A 20,008-nucleotide genomic window follows, 5' to 3' on the forward strand; every position below is an offset into this window, starting at 1 on the left:
TTATTTAAATCATTATCAACCAGGATCAATCCACTGCTGGATAAAGGCCTCCCTAGCCTGATTCTATTCCTTTCTGTCATTTGAATTCCTGTATTTATCAAAATCGGTAATATTATATTTATCCTCATATTCATATCGTCATCATAATCATCGACCTGAACCAATCCACTGCTGGATAAAGGCCACCCTACCCTGATTCTACTCCTTCCTGTCATTTGAATTGTTGTATTTATCAAAATCGGTGATATTATATTTATCTACATATTCGTATCGTTATCATCATCATCATCAACTAGGATCAATCCACTGCTGGATGAAGGGTTCTGCAACCTGATTCTACTACTATCAGTTAAGCGAATTTGTGATACTATACCTATTTATATCATCCTTATAAACATCGACCTGAACCAATCCACTGCTGGATTAAGGCCTCCCTAGCCTGATTCTACTCCTTTCTGTCTTTTGAATTGCTGTATTTATCAAAATCGGTGAAATTATATTTATCTACATATTCATATCGTTATCATCATCATCAACAACTAGGATCAATCCACTGCTGGATGAAGGGTTCCCTAGCCTGATTCTATTCCTTTCTGTCATTTGAATTGCTGTATTTATCAAAATCGGTGAAATTATATTTATCTACATATTCATATCGTTATCATCATCATCATCAACTAGGATCAATCCACTGCTGGATGAAGGGTTCCCTAGCCTGATTCTATTCCTTTCTGTCATTTGAATTGCTGTATTTATCAAAATCGGTGATATTATATTTATCTACATATTAATATCGTCATCATTACCATCGACCTGATCCAATCCACTGCTGGATAAAGGCCTCCCTACCCATATTCTACTCCTTTCTGTCATTTGAATGATATGATATGATATGATATAATATAATATAATATAATGTACCTAATATAATAACATAATATTATTATTGCTACCTAGCCGGAAAAAAATATGTGTGACAGTGTGCGTGTCGTAGTGTTGCCAGATATCGAATATTTATTCCAGTGTTTTACAAGCGATGTTTTTATAAATTATATTATGGCAACACTGGCGTGTTGGCTATATAAAATCTTTTGGATAGCATTCTGAAATAATCAAAGAATTGTGATTCGATTTAATAGGTTAATTTTTAATAAAATATTATTTTTATTTTACGTTGGGATTTTTTTTTATAACTTATGGAATGCATAGTTTTCATGACTGTAAACCCTACCTCCATATTAGTAAATATTTCGAATGTCAGATTGCTTTCGTAGAGTGAATTGTCATAGTTGACTGCGTTATATTTTGAATTGATTAAAACGGAAAGAAAGTGTCAATAGTGACAGCTCTCGTCTTGTAATATGGAATCCTGCTTATCTGTAGAAAAAGATATTGACACGGCCTTGTCAAAATTCAATGGACTCGGGGAACATGCTGACAGGATTTTGAATGATGTTATTACTCACATTCAAAACTTAAAACAGGAATTTTCAGAAGGTGAGTGTTTTAGCTCTGAATGCAATCAATTCAGTAATACGTATTTTAATGGTGTCCTATTCTGTGAATGTTTTTATCAGTCATTGTTTCGTATTACAATGCTTGTATATCAAAGTCAATGAACTCTCTTTGTCTGTTACTCATCTATTTCTTTCAGTTAATAAAACCTACACAAGTTTTACAGACATTTAAATGCAATAATGCCTATGTTATTTATAATCTGGATATATTACCTATATTAATATATATTTTAACCGTTTCATAGTGGGGAGATATCATTTTAAACTATGTTTACACATAAAATAATTGTCTATCTATAGAAATTGCTGATGTGCCAGAAGTTTGTCCAACTTTGAATGACAGATTGCCATTTTTCAAAATTATCTACTGTCCGATTCAATTAAATGTTAAAACTAGTTCATAAAGGAAGGTTTAAGCCACGTTTTCCTTGATGTGTCTTGTATATACCTGTTATAATTACGGCCCCTTAGAGTCAAAAAAACCTATCTTAATTTTTAAGCACTTTGAGTTACGTATGGTACTGGACATTAAATGTCATGTTATGTGTTAAAAAAAAAATTCAATGGACAAAAGATAAGTCAATACATATCTCCCGCAAACACTTTCTTGTTGTGTTTGGGGTCTCCTGTAAAGTAGAGAAAAATGAAATACGTTTCTTGGACTCTTAAGGGGCCAAGTAATAGCTCCTTTTATTTAATAGGTAGTATAACCTACCAAATTTTTGTGGCGTTGAGTAGATGACCAGCACTTGTATGTTGACGAGAAGTTTAACATCAGCTCATAAAACCTAAATGGCCGAACATGAGAAATTTTAGTACGATGGCACAAAATTATGTAATCTCAGCCGGAAATTATACTTAACGATGTAGTCCTAATCAACGTGAAGTTCTTCTCGCGAACAACAAAAAATATATTTCACTTTAAGTATTTGCCTTCTTGCCGGAGAGTTAAGACACAATCTGATCTATCTTGATACCATCCACTCATTCGTCCAACATTCCCCCCTCTAATACCATGATTCTCTAATTTCTGTTATTTTGTTAACTGTCAATTCATGATGGAACTGCATTGTATTGTTGTTTTAATTTAATAAAACGTAATTTTTTTGTAGTACTTATTCCCTTTTAATCAATAGATTAGGACCGGTTTCGTCCGCCTCAGAGGGACATTTTCAATTTTGTGTTCAGTATTGTTCAGCAAATCATCATGAAAATATACACAGCTGTACAGCGTAGGTATACAAATAATTGTTAAAATGTATTACAACAATAATCAATCTATTCGAGCTTTGTTTCGGGCAGTATGTGAAATTTATGGTCAAAATAATCGACCTACAAAGCTTACTATTCGTAATTTAATTGAAAAATTCGAGTCAAAAACGTAAAGCCTCATATTCACTAGGGGACAAATGGAGCAACATGTCACGGGACATGACGCTCAACATCTGTGCCGATGTCGGGGAACATTCTGCTTGTACACACCAGGACTCACATCAGTTGTTGCAGAAATGTTGCCCGAGTAGGTTGTGTTGGTCAGTGTCGTATATATTTATTCCCACACTGCTGCCATGTCGAGTGACATGTTGCACACCTGTCTACACTCGCCAACATTTGACGCACGGCCTGTGTGCTCACTCGCTAAGAAAGAGCATGCAGTATGCCCCACGTTATGTGGATATGCCTCACCATATTGCGTGGAACATTGCAGCATCACCTAGACTCTATGTTGCACGTTGTGTTGAGGGACATTTTGTCCCCTAGTGAATATGAAGCTTAAACGCACTGCAGTGTTAAACGCACTGTTGTGAATCAAAGCGTGGATGAAAATCTTTAGAATCAACTTACACTCGTTTTAAAGAACTCGGGACTACATGGAATATTCTTCATAAAGAATTGCATTTCAAGGCGTATAAAATAAAGTTAAAACAAGAACTTAAACCGCATGACCATTTGATGGATGAAAATTTTGCTGATTTGGCTTTAGAGCAACTTGAAATAGACCCATTATTTCATGAAAAAATCATCTTCAGCGATGACGCCGATTATTGGTTAAATGGCTACGTAAATAAGCACAATTGTCCTATATGGAGTAATGAAAACCCACATGCTGTTCTTGAAATACTTTTACATCCACAAAAATGTACAGGTTCATGGTCTGGAGGTGTAATTGGACCATATTTTTTTGAAAACAAATGGCAATCCCATTACTGCTTTTTTGGCATAAATTAGATGATTTTGATCTGGACGATATGTGATTCCAACAAAATGGTGCAACATGCCATACAGCTCGTGACACAATCAACATATTGGGAGAAAAGTTCAATGAATACATCTCTTATTGGATAACCTTTTGTATATACTTACTGATTTTTACATAATATTTTGCTTTTAATAGTTCCTGATAACTTCATGTTAACTCCGGGACAAGTGGAGGTGATACGAGAGACCACAGCTCGCTGTAAAGACATGTTACATCGACTTGCTTCAGGTCAGTATTTATTTAGAATATTGTACTTAATGCATGCTTCACTTAGTATGCGCTTTGATATAAATTCACTGATGACAATTAAACATGCTTCTCATTGAAATGTTGTGAAATGAGTTTGAATTTTGTACAGAACACCGAGACAGTCACGCATGCGTTTCCCGCGTCGGCAAAGCCATCGACCGCAGCTTCGTGGCGGAGCTCTCGGGGGCTGTTCCGAGAGACGCACTTTTCTGTGCTCCTCAGCAGCGACCTCTCTTAGACCGAGCCGTCGCTCAGCATCTTTACCGACAAGGATTCGATACGGTTGCCGATACCCTAGTTCAAGTATGCTATTCACATTTCAATAAAGCTAGTTTTTCGATCTGGGCAAAATAAGACGACACACGGCAGTGACGGGTTTCATAACCACTGTTCTAATGGAATTGAATATGACTCAGTTTGAGACACATTGAGTCGGCTTGACTGTTGTGCGTGGCACGTGACACTACATCTTTTGGAGCAATAGTATCATTGGTTTTGCCTGATCAGTGATTTATTTTTTCTTGAAAATGGCCTCTTCAAACTTCTCTAGTGAAGATAATGAAAAACAAATTGACTTAATTGCTCAAAACTCACTGAATTTTGATTACAAGTTAGAATCTTATACAAATATCAGATCAAAAGAGACACATAGGTTGTCTACTACGAACTAATGCATAAATGGTCACTGTTGCATGTCGCATTCGCCAAGTTCCAAAAGGTTCTTTTATATTCATTAATATTTTATCGTTTATCATTACGTGCTTGACATAATATTATATTAATGTGTCATAATACATAAGGTTGAATTGGCAATATAATTTTTCTGTTTGATTACATAACATTTCATAAATGCTCTCATAAATTAAATAAACATAATGTTTATTGTGTACACAACTAAACAAATAAACACTAAGTTGAATATCGTTACATAACAAAACTATGAACTTCTCATCACTATGTTGTGTTAAATTGACATGGTATTCGTGTATTAGGAGGCAGGTCTGGAGGAAGAAGCGGAAAGAGGTGAGCCATACGCTGGTCTCCATCGAGTAGTGGAAGCCTTAGCTGCCAGAGACCCTCGCCCTGCACTGGCATGGGCCAGCCAGCACGCAGATACCTTGCACCATTCACAATTACCCTTCAAACTACACAGGTTAGAAAATTAATTATACACAACATTCTTCAGAAACACGATGTACAAAATTGGAAAAGTAACTCTTCTTTTGAATTGGCACGCGGCTAGCTTTGTGAGTAGAAATATTATGTTTGGAGTACATAATATGATGATTTTAATTTTATATCTACTAACAACGTTATTTTGTCAACATTGTTCTCATTGTGCCTATGCATGAAGAATAAAATATTTGAACAAACAACGTTCCCTATTCGATTCATATACTCTATTTTAGTGATTGCAACATTTCTTCTTCGGAGTCACCCTTGAAACATTTTGTAAAATCTCAGGAAATCCATTTCTGGTTGACACTTCCTAACTAGAGCTTGCATTACCGGTTTGCTGGTAAATACAGCTAAATTTCATTACCGATTTACTAATATTAAAATCTAATTACCAGTATTTCGGAACATTCATAAAACTTTTGATTTCTACATTTTAATTTAATAATATTCTTTTAATAAACTATTTTTTTATTCAACAAATAATTCACAAGATTAAAGAAAGTAACATTATTTTATTAAATTTACATAATAATTTGAAAACACGTCAGAGAAATATATAACCACTAGAAAAAATCGTTTTGAAAAAATATAACGCACAGCGGGATTCTTGCCCATGTGCTCTACCAACTGACCTATGTGCGTCCTATATAATTGTAATGAGATTAATTAGTAGTTTTTACAATACTCTCTAAAGTGCTTTCTAAATTGGGTAAATTTCTAAGTATTAATATTACCTTAAGGCTATACCTCAGTTGAGGCATGGTCTAAAAAGATCGTGGCTAGGCGATGCGCGGAATGCGGGTGCAAATGACGTATGCCGAACGAAATATAATTTGTCATTAATAAATCCAACATGCGTCCATTTAATGTTCTGTTTATTGTTCTATTATTAACAATAATAATATAATCATTGACATGTTTTCTTTTTTAAGTAAATGGGTAACGTTTTTAGTCATCTTTACACGATTTAAGAATTAATACCCCCATCGCCATCACAAAACAAATTGACGTATTCACACCTTGACGTTCGCTCTCAGACTGCCAGCGAGTCCAAAATTTCGTCGCGCCTATAGTTGAAAATTATTTGCCGTTTCACTGAAGTATCGCCTTAATCAATAACCGGTGTCAGGATCTCTCCAAATTTTAGTTGTATGCACTTGATAATAATTTAATCAATTATTTTTTTTATTCAACATATAATTTGCATGATTTAGATAGTATGCACCTGGCTTGTTAGTAGAGTACCCGGGAACGCGGGTTCAAATCTCACAGGGTGTCATCTGTTTTCAAAAAGATTTTTTCTAGTGGTAATATATTTCTCTGAATTTTCAAATTATGTACATATTATATTCAATATTCGTTTATATATACAGGTAACCCCCCCGTTCATCGCGGGGGATTCCCTTGTTTGGCCTCTCTACATTTATTGTGCAAAATTTGCGATTACATAATGTCAAGGAATGCATTACAGCACTCACTCGCTTGTAATCTTCGTCGTTCTCTTTTAACAACTTCATGTTCCAAGAGAAAGAGCCTTTTCAATGGTTTTAACACTTAACTTTTGCACGGGAACAGGTTTGGAGACGTCATTTTCTAGGGATGTATAGCAGTCCATTTCCTGCAGCTCTTCATTAGTTAAGAATATCATCTACATCAACACCTTCGATGCCTCCGGATATGGCTATAAGACTAATCTCTTCGATGATATTTTGAATATCATTTTCATAAATGCAGTGAACTTCAACAATTTCACTGAACAATCTTTTCCAAACACCCTCATACACGACTGGGTGACTTCATTCCACGCTGCGTCGATGTTTCTGATAGCTTTCATAATTTTAAATTGTTTCCACCTAACCCAAATGGCATCAATCACCTCCATCAGTTTCTTCAATGAGTTGAAAGAAGAAGAGTTAGACGATCCTTGGATGCTTTAAATCCAGCAGCAGTCTTTTCCTCTATGGAAATAAACGTACCTGTTGGCATTCGTTTCCGATAGAGTCCCATCTCATCCACATTAAAAATTTAATTTGTTGGATAATTTCTCCTTTCCAGAATTTCGAGTTTTAAAAAAAGATCGCGATATAATGAATCCGCACTCGCCGGGGTCGCGACGAACCTATATCTTTATGTCAGTAAAATAATTTCATGAACAAAAATATGACATGCAGTGTACAATCAGAGGGATATCTTCAACAGTAGCGATCTACACTAAAATTAGATCTGGTCAAAATATCAACACTTTAATTAATATACAGGCGGACCTCGACTTTCGAACGTTCGACTTTCGCACAATTCGCTATTTCGCACATTTAAAAAAAGATCGTTTTTTTAAAACATCGCGCTGTGGGGTAAAGATATCCCCTCTCGCTCACTCGCAAGCAAGTGCATTTCTTGCATCACTTGCATCCTGCTCGCACCCGTCACTTTGCTTGTGAGCTAGCTAGGATAGGTTTAGTCTTGCGCAGGAGCACATGCAGGCGTGTTGTGTTGTGCGTTTTGCTAATTTGATTCATTTGAAATATTTCACCCTAAAGATTTATAAACAAGAGTGAGAAACAGAAAAACTGCAGTGTTGATACGAACAAAGAGAAATCAAGGACTTCACATGACGTTCTGATTGCGGTGAATCTTTTGCTTCAATCGGACGTTCGTATGATACAAACAGGTCTACTACGATATGTTCAATTTTGAAAAATAAAAATAAAATTAAGGAATACGTTCAAAATTGTGGAAATATATCTTTAAAGGTTGTCTTCAAAAGACACGGCATAGTTATGGATGAAATGGAAATATATTTGTCATCATGGATCGACAACCAACATCAAAAAGATGTCCCTCTGAATATTTCAATTATTCAAGCGAAGGCTCTTAGTTTGCACAAAGATTGGAAGGCTAGATTAAAAGAAGATTCTAACACGATTTTTCAAGCAAGTAACGGTTGGTTTATATTAAATTCACTGGAGAATCGGCTGAGGCGGATAAAGATGCTGCAAAAGAATTTATTTCCTCATTATCCAAAATTATTGAAGATGGAGAATATTCCTCTAGCCAAATATTTAATGTAGATGACACAGGTTTATTTTGGAAAAAAATGCCTAGTCGTACATTCTTATCTAAGGAAGAATCAGTTGCCCCTGGGCATAAACCTTCTAAAAACCGATTGACATTGCTTCTTGGTGGAAACTTGGCTGGTGATTTAAAATTGATGCCAATGATGACATACCTAATTTATTTTGGAAATGCATTATTTTATTTGCACTGCGTTTGAGCTAGTGATGCCGTTTTGTTTTTCAGATTGGCTTTTCTACTGGCAGCTCGCCGTGAAGGACCGCTCGCCGCTGTTCTCTACGCTCAACAGCACTTTCCGCAGTTTGTCAACAAACATGAGAAAGGTCAGCTGATTCATTACAAATCCCTTTTGTATACAGTACTCTCTCAGTAATCCGCCACCCCAAAAACCAGACAAGTGTCCAATTAGTGAAAGCGGCGGATTATAGTGCATACATAAAATATGGTAAAAATTAAAACAGCTATTTCGTAAAAATAGTTTTTTTTTGAGAAATTTGTACTAGCAAATTACGGTTTTAGAGCGGAATGCACAATCTAAGATTTCGTTCCTAAGGATAAGTCGCCGAAAAGCATGACTTAACTATAGACAATCCTGAGTATAGAGTTAAGGAATCCTTAACTATAGACTACTTTTGTTATGAACACGCCCCCTTCTGTATTACCATTTACCACTGACAGCTGCTGTCAAAATAAATTCGCATGTCTATAACACAGTCCATACACTCAAATTCATTTAACAATGTATCTCAATATGGATATTGATAGTGTTAATTCGTTTGGCATGTACTTGCAGAATATTATTTTATTTTTATACGCCAGCCCGCAGAAATACAAAATACCAGATGAAGAATGACACTTGATGCTAGTGTTACCATGTTAAAAAAAATCTTGTGGTGCCTGTGGAATCACGTATAATGACTTATAACGGAAACATAAGAGTATTATAATTAAATATTAATATGTATTTATAGTTATTGCATTTATAAAATGCAGTTGTCATATTTTTGTCATCGTTTAACAATTATAAAATAATTTACCTAATTTACCTAACGAGAATTTTTAAATATGGTATTATTTTCAATAAAAATGATCATAACTAAGGACAGTGTTTCTGCATAGTGTTTTCTGCTAAGGAAATTTTAGTTATGACAAATGTTTCTGCATTCCGCTCTTATTTATAATCAAAATCAAGTACCTCTTTACTAAATTACACATATTTATAAACTTAGTTTATCAACTAAATATTAAACAGTAAATCATTTGACACAACCAGTTGTTCAGTGAGGCAGATATTCTTGAATGGCTTAGGATTCTTGGCTTTCCCTATGTCCAAAAGCTTCAGTTTGTGTGTCCCAGTTGTATTGGAGCATGGCATGATTGTGATGCTGTTCTTGGGCACTTTCCTTCCTGGTACATTACTTTCTTCGCGATGAACATACATTTTATGAAGGAGTTTCCAAAATAAACCTGTATCATCTGCGTTGTATACTTATACGCGGCGGACTACTGAATTTGACAATCGAATATCGGCGAATTATAATGCTCGATTTTTTGCTTTCAACTAATAAAAATAACGGCGGATTTTAGTAGTTGTCGGATAATCGAGTGGCGGATTACTGAGAGTGTACTGTATATATAATAAATACTCTATTGTCAATAACTCAAATTTCAAATTGAATAATTTTAAACACTAATTACATATCATTATATTTATGGTTTTTCAACGTTATTTTGATAATGGTGTCTGCTAAAGCTTTTTTTTTTTTTTAAATAAAATACCATTCTTTTCAAATATGTTTTGCAGTATCATATGTGTACTTACTCACAGCGATTCTCAATCTTTTTTGTTTCTCGGGAACCCTCAAGGAATTTTAGAAAATCTCGGAACAATCAAGTCACCCGCCGTTAAAAAGTTGTATTATTCTCATTCCTTACTTGATTCACTGCTCCCTTTAAGCAACGCATAACCTGCCTACCTGTATGAGACATAATGCTAGTAGGATTAGTAGTATTATTTCGTCGGTCCCTATTAAAAAAGTCGGATCTGAAATTTTGTCATTTTCAGATTATTACGTAAAAGTTATTTAAACACTTTAAACATTTATACCACAATCACAGTTTTTTTTGTTTGTTTGAAAAATTTCGAGATACTCAAGTTAAAAATGACGGATCTACCGAGAGTGCCCGAATAACAATGTCGGTTCTTACCAACCGACATTGTTGGCTGGGCGTGGGTGCGCAAGATGCGTCGGATCTGACAGTTGCTGCTATGTTCACCGGACAGACGGATGTTTTTATAAACGTTTAGAAAAGTTTCTATAACCCGTATTTTTCTTCATTATGGCAAGCAATAGGTCACAAAGGATATTTGATGAAACATCTTTGATTGCTCGTACTGAAAAATAGCATTTTGCAGATCCGACTTTTTTAATAGGGACCGACGATTTATTGCCTACACTTACTACACGAGTACACGTTTTTGAATACACGGATTCCTATATATGAACATATTTTAATTATGTGCTATAAATGTTTTTATTTATTTCCAAAATAGTTTCTATTCCTATTTTTTAGTAACTTTTTGAGAATTCTCACGGAATACAGCCGTAGTTAGTTGGGTTGCAGTTGATTTACAGTATAAATAATATTGAAACTGAATAATGATAATGTGAAATTTCCAGAAATCCAAAGAAGTATGTGTCTCTTGGCTTATGAAGGCGGTGCCCTGCCGCCCAGTTACTCAAGCCTTCGTGATGAAGCGCTTTGGCCTGATGCAGTAGATCTCTTCCTGCGTGATGCATGTGCCCTCCTGCGACTACCTCCTTTAAGGTAACTACTTCATTTATCGTCAACTTTTTCGTATGATTATTGTTCAGCCAACTAATAAAGCGCTTCTTGTCAAATGTTTCATTGAATCATCTATCTTTTTCAGCCCTCTGCAGTCTGCTGTCAGTGTGGGAAGCCGTGTATTGCCGGCGCTACTAGATATAAGAATGAAGATGGCACACACACATGCGCACCATGCGTGGGCTGCTAAAGATGAATTACCTGTAAGTTTAAAGTTACATTTATAAATATGATTTCATGTATCTCGGCCATTGCCCCCACAATGGGGGGGCTGACAGGGCTCCAGCCTAGGGGCCCGGACTCTGGGAGGGCCCGGCGTGGGGGTTGACTTGATAAGTGAGATATACACACATTACAAAATTGCCCTAATGGGAGAAAGTCGCCTGCGGCGCTATTTTACTTAAAGAGTATTAAAATGTCTATTGTATGGTGCAATTTTTGAATATTGTGTGTCGATATTCGACAACTCCATACTTAAAGTGGATTTATTCAACAATACACAAAAATCGCTAAAAATACACCGAATACCCTTAATTTTACACGAAACAACATTTAGAAAACGATTATGTAGAGCAGTGTTTTCCAAACTTTATGTTACTACGCCTCCCTTTTAAAAAAAATCTAATCTTGGCGCCTCCCCTCCTTTATTTCATTAATAATAATAGACACTTTTTTAAATAGTTAAAAATGTACAAATACAAAAATGAAAAAAAAATATATAAAAATAAACAAGGTTGTTATAATATAAATCAATTTGTTTTTCATGCGATGAATGTGCTTGTTAGTGTGCTTGTTAGTACAAAATGCTCTTTTTCTACTAAACGGGATCGATATTTGGATTTCATTGCAGCTAATGCAGAAAATCCCGTTTCGCATAAATATGATGTTAATGTTAGCAGTACTTTATTTACAACTTGCATTTCTTATCTTGACAAAGTATTATATTATTCTTCTTTGGGGGTTGAAGGATGATGATGAAGAAGTCGAAGATGCATGCAGGAGCGAGTTTTATTAGCAGCGTAATGATTGGTACAATAGATGTTACAGCAGTTCAGATTACAATGACAAACATATGATAGGTACGGAGCCGAGTTCCGCACCCTAGTACAATCAGATGTTGAGCGAAGCGATATCGAGACTGCGATGGTAACAGACTGGAAACGTATCTTCGAGTGACATTTGATAAATCATTCTTCGTTATTTATACAGTCAAAAGTTGGACTGCAGAGGTAGTACCTTTGTTCTGAGTAAACCAGACACTGGTCCTCGCTGTCCTACAAGGCAAGTGAATGCGCAATATAGATCTAAAACAGATCATTAGCCTCTCCCTTACCGAGACCGTCTGTGCGTGGTGCCAGCACCACATCCTCTTAGAGGTGACCCTGGTATCGCAGAACACAGCGGATCTAGACTGGGAAGTCAATAAATATCCCTGGTATTGGACAGCAGCAATTACCAGTACTGATGTAAGGTGGAGAGGATGGACTTTGGTTCAGCTTACATTTATTACTGAAATATTATTATTTACTTAAAATATTACTGAGGGAACCACGCGCAACCCAACGTGTTGACATTAATCAACTGAAGGATCCCGAAGTCAAACAACAAGTAAAAAGTGCACTGAACACAGAAATAGAACAAATAAAAACTTCAGTCATTACATCCTCTGACATAACAGACAAGTGGGAAAGGATAAAAGATGTGTTCTCCTCCATATCTAATAATCAATTAGAATATAAAAGAACAGCTAAGAAGCAAAAATGGATGACAGATGAGATTCTGTCTTTAATGGACGAAAGAAGAAAATGGAAAAATAAAAATGAAACTCAATATAGGAGAATTTATAATACCATAAAAAGTAAAATTCGTACAGCTAAAGAAGAATGGATGTCCGACCAATCCAAAGAAATTGAAAATCTCCAACGAAAATATGATTTCTTTAATATGCACAAGAAGATAAAGGAAACATTGGGAATTACAAAAGGAATCTCATCAACTAACTTGAGGGCAACTAAGATGGGCGTATTATATTAGATATAGAAAAGAAGCTGACTCGTTGGAAGACATATATTGAAAATCTGTTTGATGATGATAGGGGACCTATTGGCTATACTTTTAATGAATATGAACAAGCCCCATGCATAAATAGGGCAGAAATAATAAACGCAATACAAAATTCTAAAAATGGTAAAGCTGTCGGCCCTGATAATATTTACAACGAAATGATAAAATTATTAGAAGAAGATCAATTAGAAATTCTCGTTGATTTGTTTAATAAAATTTACAAAACGGGCATAATTCCTGATGATTGGTTGAAATCGACATTCATCACTCTACCAAAAAAGGCGAATGCAAAGGAGTGCAGCTAGTTTAGAACAATAAGTTTGATGAGCCACATGTTAAAAGTTTTATTAAAAATCATCCATAATAGGATTTTTCGAAAATGCGAAGAAGACATGGATGACACACAATTTGGCTTCAGAAGTGGTTTGAGCACTCGCGAAGCACTTTTCAGCTTGAATGTTCTAGTGCAAAGATGCCTAGATGTTAATATGTGTTTCATCGATTACGAGAAAGCATTTGATACTGTTAGGCATCCTAAACTTCTCGAACTCTCACAGGGGAAAGGCATCGATGCAAGAGACATTCAACTGATAGCTAACTTATATTGGAATCAAACAGCAAATATTAAGATTGAAAACGAAATCAGTGGAGAGGTAAAAATTCGTCGCGGTCTAAGACAGGGGTGTATATGGTCACCTTTGTTATTTAAGGCCATGCATTAGTTGAGGCACGGTCTAAAAAGATCGTTGCTAGGCGATGTGCGGATTGCGGGTCGCGGGTGCAAAAGACGCCTGTCAAACGAAATATTATTTCTCATATAAATCCAACATACGTCCATTTTATGTTCTGTTTATTATTCTATTAGTAACAATAATAATATATTCATTGACATGTTTTCTTTTTAAAGTAAATGGGTAACGTTTTTAGTCATCTTTACACGATTTTAGAATTAATTGGCCCGTCGCCATCACGCAGCAAAGTGACGTATGTCTGACTCGACGTTCTCTCAATGAATGCGAGCGAGTACAAAATTTCGTCGCGCGTACAGTTGAAAATTATTTGGCGTTTCACTGATGCGTCACCTTAACCGGTTAAGTGCCCGAAGCGTCTTTGGACGCCCTAATTACACCAATTCTTATGTTAATTACTATCAATTAACTAATTGCGGCATAGAAAGGATTAACATGTACTCGGAAGCTATTTTCAAGGAAGCCTTACAAGGTGAATCGGTGGGTATTATGGTTAATGGCAAACATATTAACAATATACGATATGCCGATGATACTGTGCTGATTGCTGATAGTTTAAAGAGTTTACATCAACTGGAAGAAAAAGTTAATGCGGTCAGTAATTCTTATGGTTTAAAAATGAACCTCAAGAAAACAAAACTATTACTAGTATCAAAAATAGCGACACCAGACACCAACACAAATTTTGTCATTAACAGCGAACCGATCGAACGTGTGACCTATTATAAATATTTAGGTACATGGGTCAATGAGAAATGGGACCAGTCTCAGGAAATAAAAACTAGAATTGAGATCGCAAGGAGCGCCTTTCTCAAAATGAGACACCTCCTTAGCAATCGAGATCTTAACCTAGGTCTGAGACTGCGTATGGTACGTTGTTGTGTGCTCTCAATTATTTTCTATGGTATGGAAGTATGGACGCTAAACCAAGAGATGTCACGGAGACTTGAAGCTTTCGAGATGTGGCTGTATAGACGCATCCTCAAAATTCCTTGGACTGACCGGGTGACAAATGTTGAAGTTCTCAATCGAATGGGGAAGGACCGAGTAGTTCTATGTAGTATCAAAACCAGGAAACTACAATACCTCGGCCACATTATGAGAGGACAAAAATACAGCATTCCCCAACTCGTCATTCAAGGAAAGATCAATGGGAAGCGTAGCAGAGGACGGCGCCGCATTTCGTGGCTTAAGAACCTCTGTGATTGGTACGAGTGCAGCTCCACCGAACTGTTCCGGGTAGCATACGACAAAGATAAGATCGCCTTGATGGTGGCCGACCTCCGCTAGGGGATGGCACAATAAGAAGAAAAGTAATACATAAACATTTTATTCTAGTACATAATTATATTGAAGAGTCAGCGGTTTAAATTCGAGTACCTGTGAATGTTATATATTATTACAGTCATAATATAATATGAGACTATGGGAATTGATATTCGACTACTTTTCCATTGCGATAACGTATTTCATAACGCCATTCAATCTGCTGATCCAGATAAAAGTTGTTTACTGGAATATGATTCGCTGGGAATACATCATTGCGGTCGAATAATTTGATACATTAAAAATAGATATTTGATCGCTAACATACTGACAGCTACACTTCACTTAGATTCAACCAAAATTGAACTAGGGTTTTTGTTTCAATGAATTATCGCACGATAATTCTACCAATTTTTCCTTTTCAATCCAAATTCATTATCGTTCATTGACAAATGGATTCTATCATGGGCCCCACATCCTGAAGCAGGCCCCCAGGCCAGGATCTTTGGCGGGCCCACCTACCTATCGCTGAGATTAAGGGCAGTGTGGTGTTCTAAAGTAGTGTTTCCTAAATAATACACGGGAGTTATCATTTAAGTATATCAATCATCATATAGATAATACATCAAATTGCAACGCACAACCACATATTTAAACTATTTAATAGTCCTGAAATAAAGTAGCGCCGCAGGCGACTTTTTTTACTATTATAAAATTAGTCTCTATATCTTCAGACAGGTTTGCAAACAACCTTTATAGGATTATTTTTTTATGTAGTTTATAACTAGCGGCCGTTTTATAAACTATGCATTTGTAAACTGCAAACCTGTGGCTACATTAATTGTGTTAAACTTTTCGCGCCTCCCAGTTTGGAAATCGCTGATGTAGAGCAACCTACTCCTTATAACACTAGCGATGGGTAGGGGGGCCCTCGAAAGATCCTGGCCTGGGAGCCTGCTTCGAGATGTGGGGGCCATGATCTCGACTATTCAGACACCAACATAACTACCAACTAACTCGAAGTCAGAAACGCCAACAAAAATGCATCCCCAACCGTTCACACACGATTTAATCCATAGAGTTAAAAAAACTCCGCTATTAAAGTATTAAAACATTATTCATCAGCTAAACATCATTGTACAAAAATACGTCATCAAGTGAAGAAACAGTGATTTTGTATTGGCGCTTGAAAAATATGTAATATAAATATTGGGTTCATCTGTTATTTATCCGCCCAAGTCTTTGTAATAGATGGTAAAGCTATAAATAACCGACGGCGATCAGGTTGACACTAGTCCGTTGTGGTAAACATGTCGCTTTTGTTGCAAATGCAAATGACTATTTTCCCAATGTTGTGTTAGCCTCCGTTCGTCAGTACATTAAGCTGCTTAGATGTTTTTATCGATCTCAATCAAATCAGTCGAAAAGTTTGTATGTACAAGTCCGCTAATATAAGTTTACTGATTTGCAAGTAGATCTGTAATATCAGAGCTTTCCAGCCAGGTGCCGTGAGTAATTGGGAAGTTTGTCTCAGGATTTCGTTCCATTTCCTTCATAAATCATGTAATTTCTGATAAAGTAATAAATAATATGTTCATATATTTTTCTCACATTCATTCTACTCCTATGTAAGTAAAGTAAAAAAGTCGCCTGTGGCACAATTTTCTTTGATTTTCATCAATATTTAAAGAGTTGTGCTTGTACAATAGTACATATTTTGTTTTAAGTTTCTCAATTATTGTTTATTAGTATTTCACTTTTTGTATGTTTTACATTTAAAATTCACTTTTGGGGAATATTATTCTATGAACCTTATTTGATAATACTGGCTGCGAGAGTGTGTGCTGTGTATTATGTTAAATAAACGATTTCTCTCTGATAAGCTCAAAATAAGTCATTAAAGATGACTATTATAATCTGTAGATTATAGTCGCCATCTTTCAATATTATTGCACTGTACAGAATATATTTTTTTCTATGGTTACCAATTCACCTTCACTAGAAAAATTGTGGAATAGTATAGAAAAATGTCATGAAACCTTCTAGTTATATTCCAAACTCTCTGATTTGGTTATTTTAAGTGAAATTTGAAATTGATAGCAGCGAAAATTTTATAATTTGAAAAATGTGCTGTAACGTGAAAGAGGTTCAAAATCACTGTTGTAGATTTACCTTTATCCTTTATAGTTCGGATAATCAGGATTCTACTGTATTATAAAGGTGATGATCACAAAAGTGAATGTGTAGATTTTGCCTTTCATAATCAGTGCATTTTTCAATTTATGATTAATTTAATTTTCAGGTCGAAGTAGAGGGTGGAGGTCATCATTCGGTATTCGCCTGTCCAATCCTGCGTCAGCAAGGCTCAGAACAGAATCCTCCCATGCGCCTGCTATGTGGACATGTTATCTCTAAAGATGCCCTCACTAAACTTTGTCAAGGAATCAGGTATGTAACATATCATTTTATCTTTTAACATTCTCCAATATTCTTAAACTTGCATTATTATCCTGAGTATATCATGCCTTAGCAATTTATGGAGATTCAAGGTAACACTTCACTAATCAACAAAAAGATCCTAATTAATGCTTCTATAGAGGAGTTGAACTTTTTTATGTGTCTGTACAGACCTATAACTTATCTAAATAATGGATGGGGGAGCCACTGTCGGAAACTACGCAATCAAGACTCGCAACTGGACAGAATCTGATATTCAAATGACGTTTTCAAAATGGCATCCATATGGTAGTTCGTAGCTCTATTTTTGACTGTGTCTGGATTGATTTTATGAATGAATGATCACTTAGTAACGAGTCTTCGCCACTGATTAACCTACGATGGCCAAAGAATAAAATCAATAAATGGATAATAACATTCCGCCAGCGATTTAGCTCTCTAAATTCTAATCTTGAGTAAAGAAATAATTATATTATTTGCAATGATATCAAACTAATTGTCATGGTTTTTTTTTGTATTTTCCAGATTGAAATGTCCGTATTGTCCAATGGAACAAGCTCAATCAGAAGCCCGACTGATTCATTTCTAATAAACGAATGTGTTGTGTATATTGAATATAAAATACTTATAGCTCTATGAAAAAATGATTTTTATAATATATTACGTATTGTATTTGAGTAGCTGCCCTTATTCTTATGACTGCGGAGGCAATTCACCTCTCTGAAGATAAGACCAATTTATTATTATATATTGAATTCTAGCTAAATGTTATTCATTGACACAAGGTCGGTGAAAAGACCATTGCGTTTTTCAAATAAGCAATTTCATTGGCCACTTACTCACACTTAATTAATAACTCAACCAATCACATTGGTAAGGTTTTGCCGGAACATCTGAAAGCAAAATATATTTACATAATTTCTATTTTGGAGGACTGTTTTGGTTGTAACCTTATTTTGGGCAGCTAGTCATTCTAGCAGATTTATTATACCGACCTTTGTAAATATAGTCTAAATTATATCATTTTGAGGTGCTTTGTATTCTGTTTTAAAATTTTATTTATTGATAACTGTACATCTCATAATATGTATTTAACCGGTTGGAGACAATCGGCTCCACTTTGACGCTGCTTGTCGTTGGTAAAAATGTTTTATTTTTTATTTTTACATATTTCTTAAAACTACAAATTTACCTACATTTTTAAAAAGAGAAATATAATTCAAAGTGTTTCAATACCTACAAAAGTTTTAAAAAATATTAAAATTAAACATAATATAATAAAAAAAATTGTAGCAGTTTTAGTAAACTCTTGTCAAATTTACTAAAATTTTATCTAGCTGTTGGTTCACTTTTTTCTCCTTTTAAATCTGTTTCCAATGGGTTAATATATTATTGGTTTCCTTCATAAGCGTTTCAGTTGAATTGTTTTCATTGGCTGCAATTCAAGTTAGTGTTGTTGGTTTTGATTTATTTGTGATATATATTGACAATGGGATCCTTGCATGAAGATTAAAGTAATGTGTGCAATTTTGAATAGCCATTAGTTCTGAGATTTTTGATGTTCAAAGATAATACCTCCTCCATTTGTAATAATTCTGATTCATACTTTTTTCATTGAAAATATTACAATTAATAGAGGCTATGAGCATCTCAATGTTACTAAGTAGGTACATAATAATATATAGTTACATGTTAAATATAGGTATAATTATAAACATTAAATAAACATATTAAGAATATGCCGACTGACATTGAAAAGGCTTTACTGACAGAAAACATTAAAAATAAAATCAAATTGTTTTCCACAGTTTTGTTTCTTTGAAATAATAAAATGCAAGGAGCCTATTCGGTTGTCTCCATACACGTTTATTTCTTCAATTCTTTGTGATTTTATGAATTTATTTTTATGATGTTTGAAGCTAATTAGGTATGTAAATGAAATTGTTTCTTAATAATATGTAACATTAAAGACAACAATTTATTGATTTGTTATTATGTTAACTTCTTTCTCCTCCACCACCCTCAATCTCAGAAATAATACTCTTGTCAACAAAACTCAGATGGTCCCCTCCTCAAACTGTTTCAACACTCGATGATATTTAAATCCATATAAATAAATACATAAAAAAATAGATGAGGCTACACCGCTGTTGTGAGCGAGAAAAGAAACATAATATATACCTCCTGCTCTTTTACAACAGTCTAAAATGGGAAGAAGGTTGCCCGCATCTCCAACATCAGTTAATTTAAACCGTTTTAAGTATGGGTTATAGCCCGAAACAGCTGCTGTCAACATAAAGAACTCGGATATTACAAAATTGACAAAAAAACTTTGTTTCAAAACCATA

The 20,008-nt window shown here is 35.1% G+C and overlaps 1 protein-coding gene across 1 annotated transcript; it reads left to right on the forward strand.

Annotated features, from left to right (window-relative positions):
* The first annotated feature begins 1,232 nt into the window (after positions 1-1,232).
* On the forward strand, positions 1,233-19,650 carry Sou (required for meiotic nuclear division 5 protein souji). Its single transcript, XM_085946405.1, has 9 exons — positions 1,233-1,497; positions 3,913-4,005; positions 4,136-4,329; positions 5,019-5,179; positions 8,503-8,600; positions 10,959-11,106; positions 11,210-11,327; positions 17,506-17,651; positions 18,186-19,650. The coding sequence occupies exons 1-9, from the start codon at positions 1,362-1,364 to the stop codon at positions 18,247-18,249; spliced, it is 1,158 nt and encodes a 385-aa protein (XP_085802531.1). The 5' UTR covers positions 1,233-1,361; the 3' UTR covers positions 18,250-19,650.
* The last annotated feature ends 358 nt before the right edge of the window (positions 19,651-20,008 follow it).

This window comes from Rhyacophila brunnea, unplaced genomic scaffold, assembly GCF_057557595.1.
Source record: "Rhyacophila brunnea isolate RB1 unplaced genomic scaffold, BYU_Rbru_1.0 scaffold_2, whole genome shotgun sequence".
NCBI lineage: Eukaryota > Metazoa > Arthropoda > Insecta > Trichoptera > Rhyacophilidae > Rhyacophila > Rhyacophila brunnea.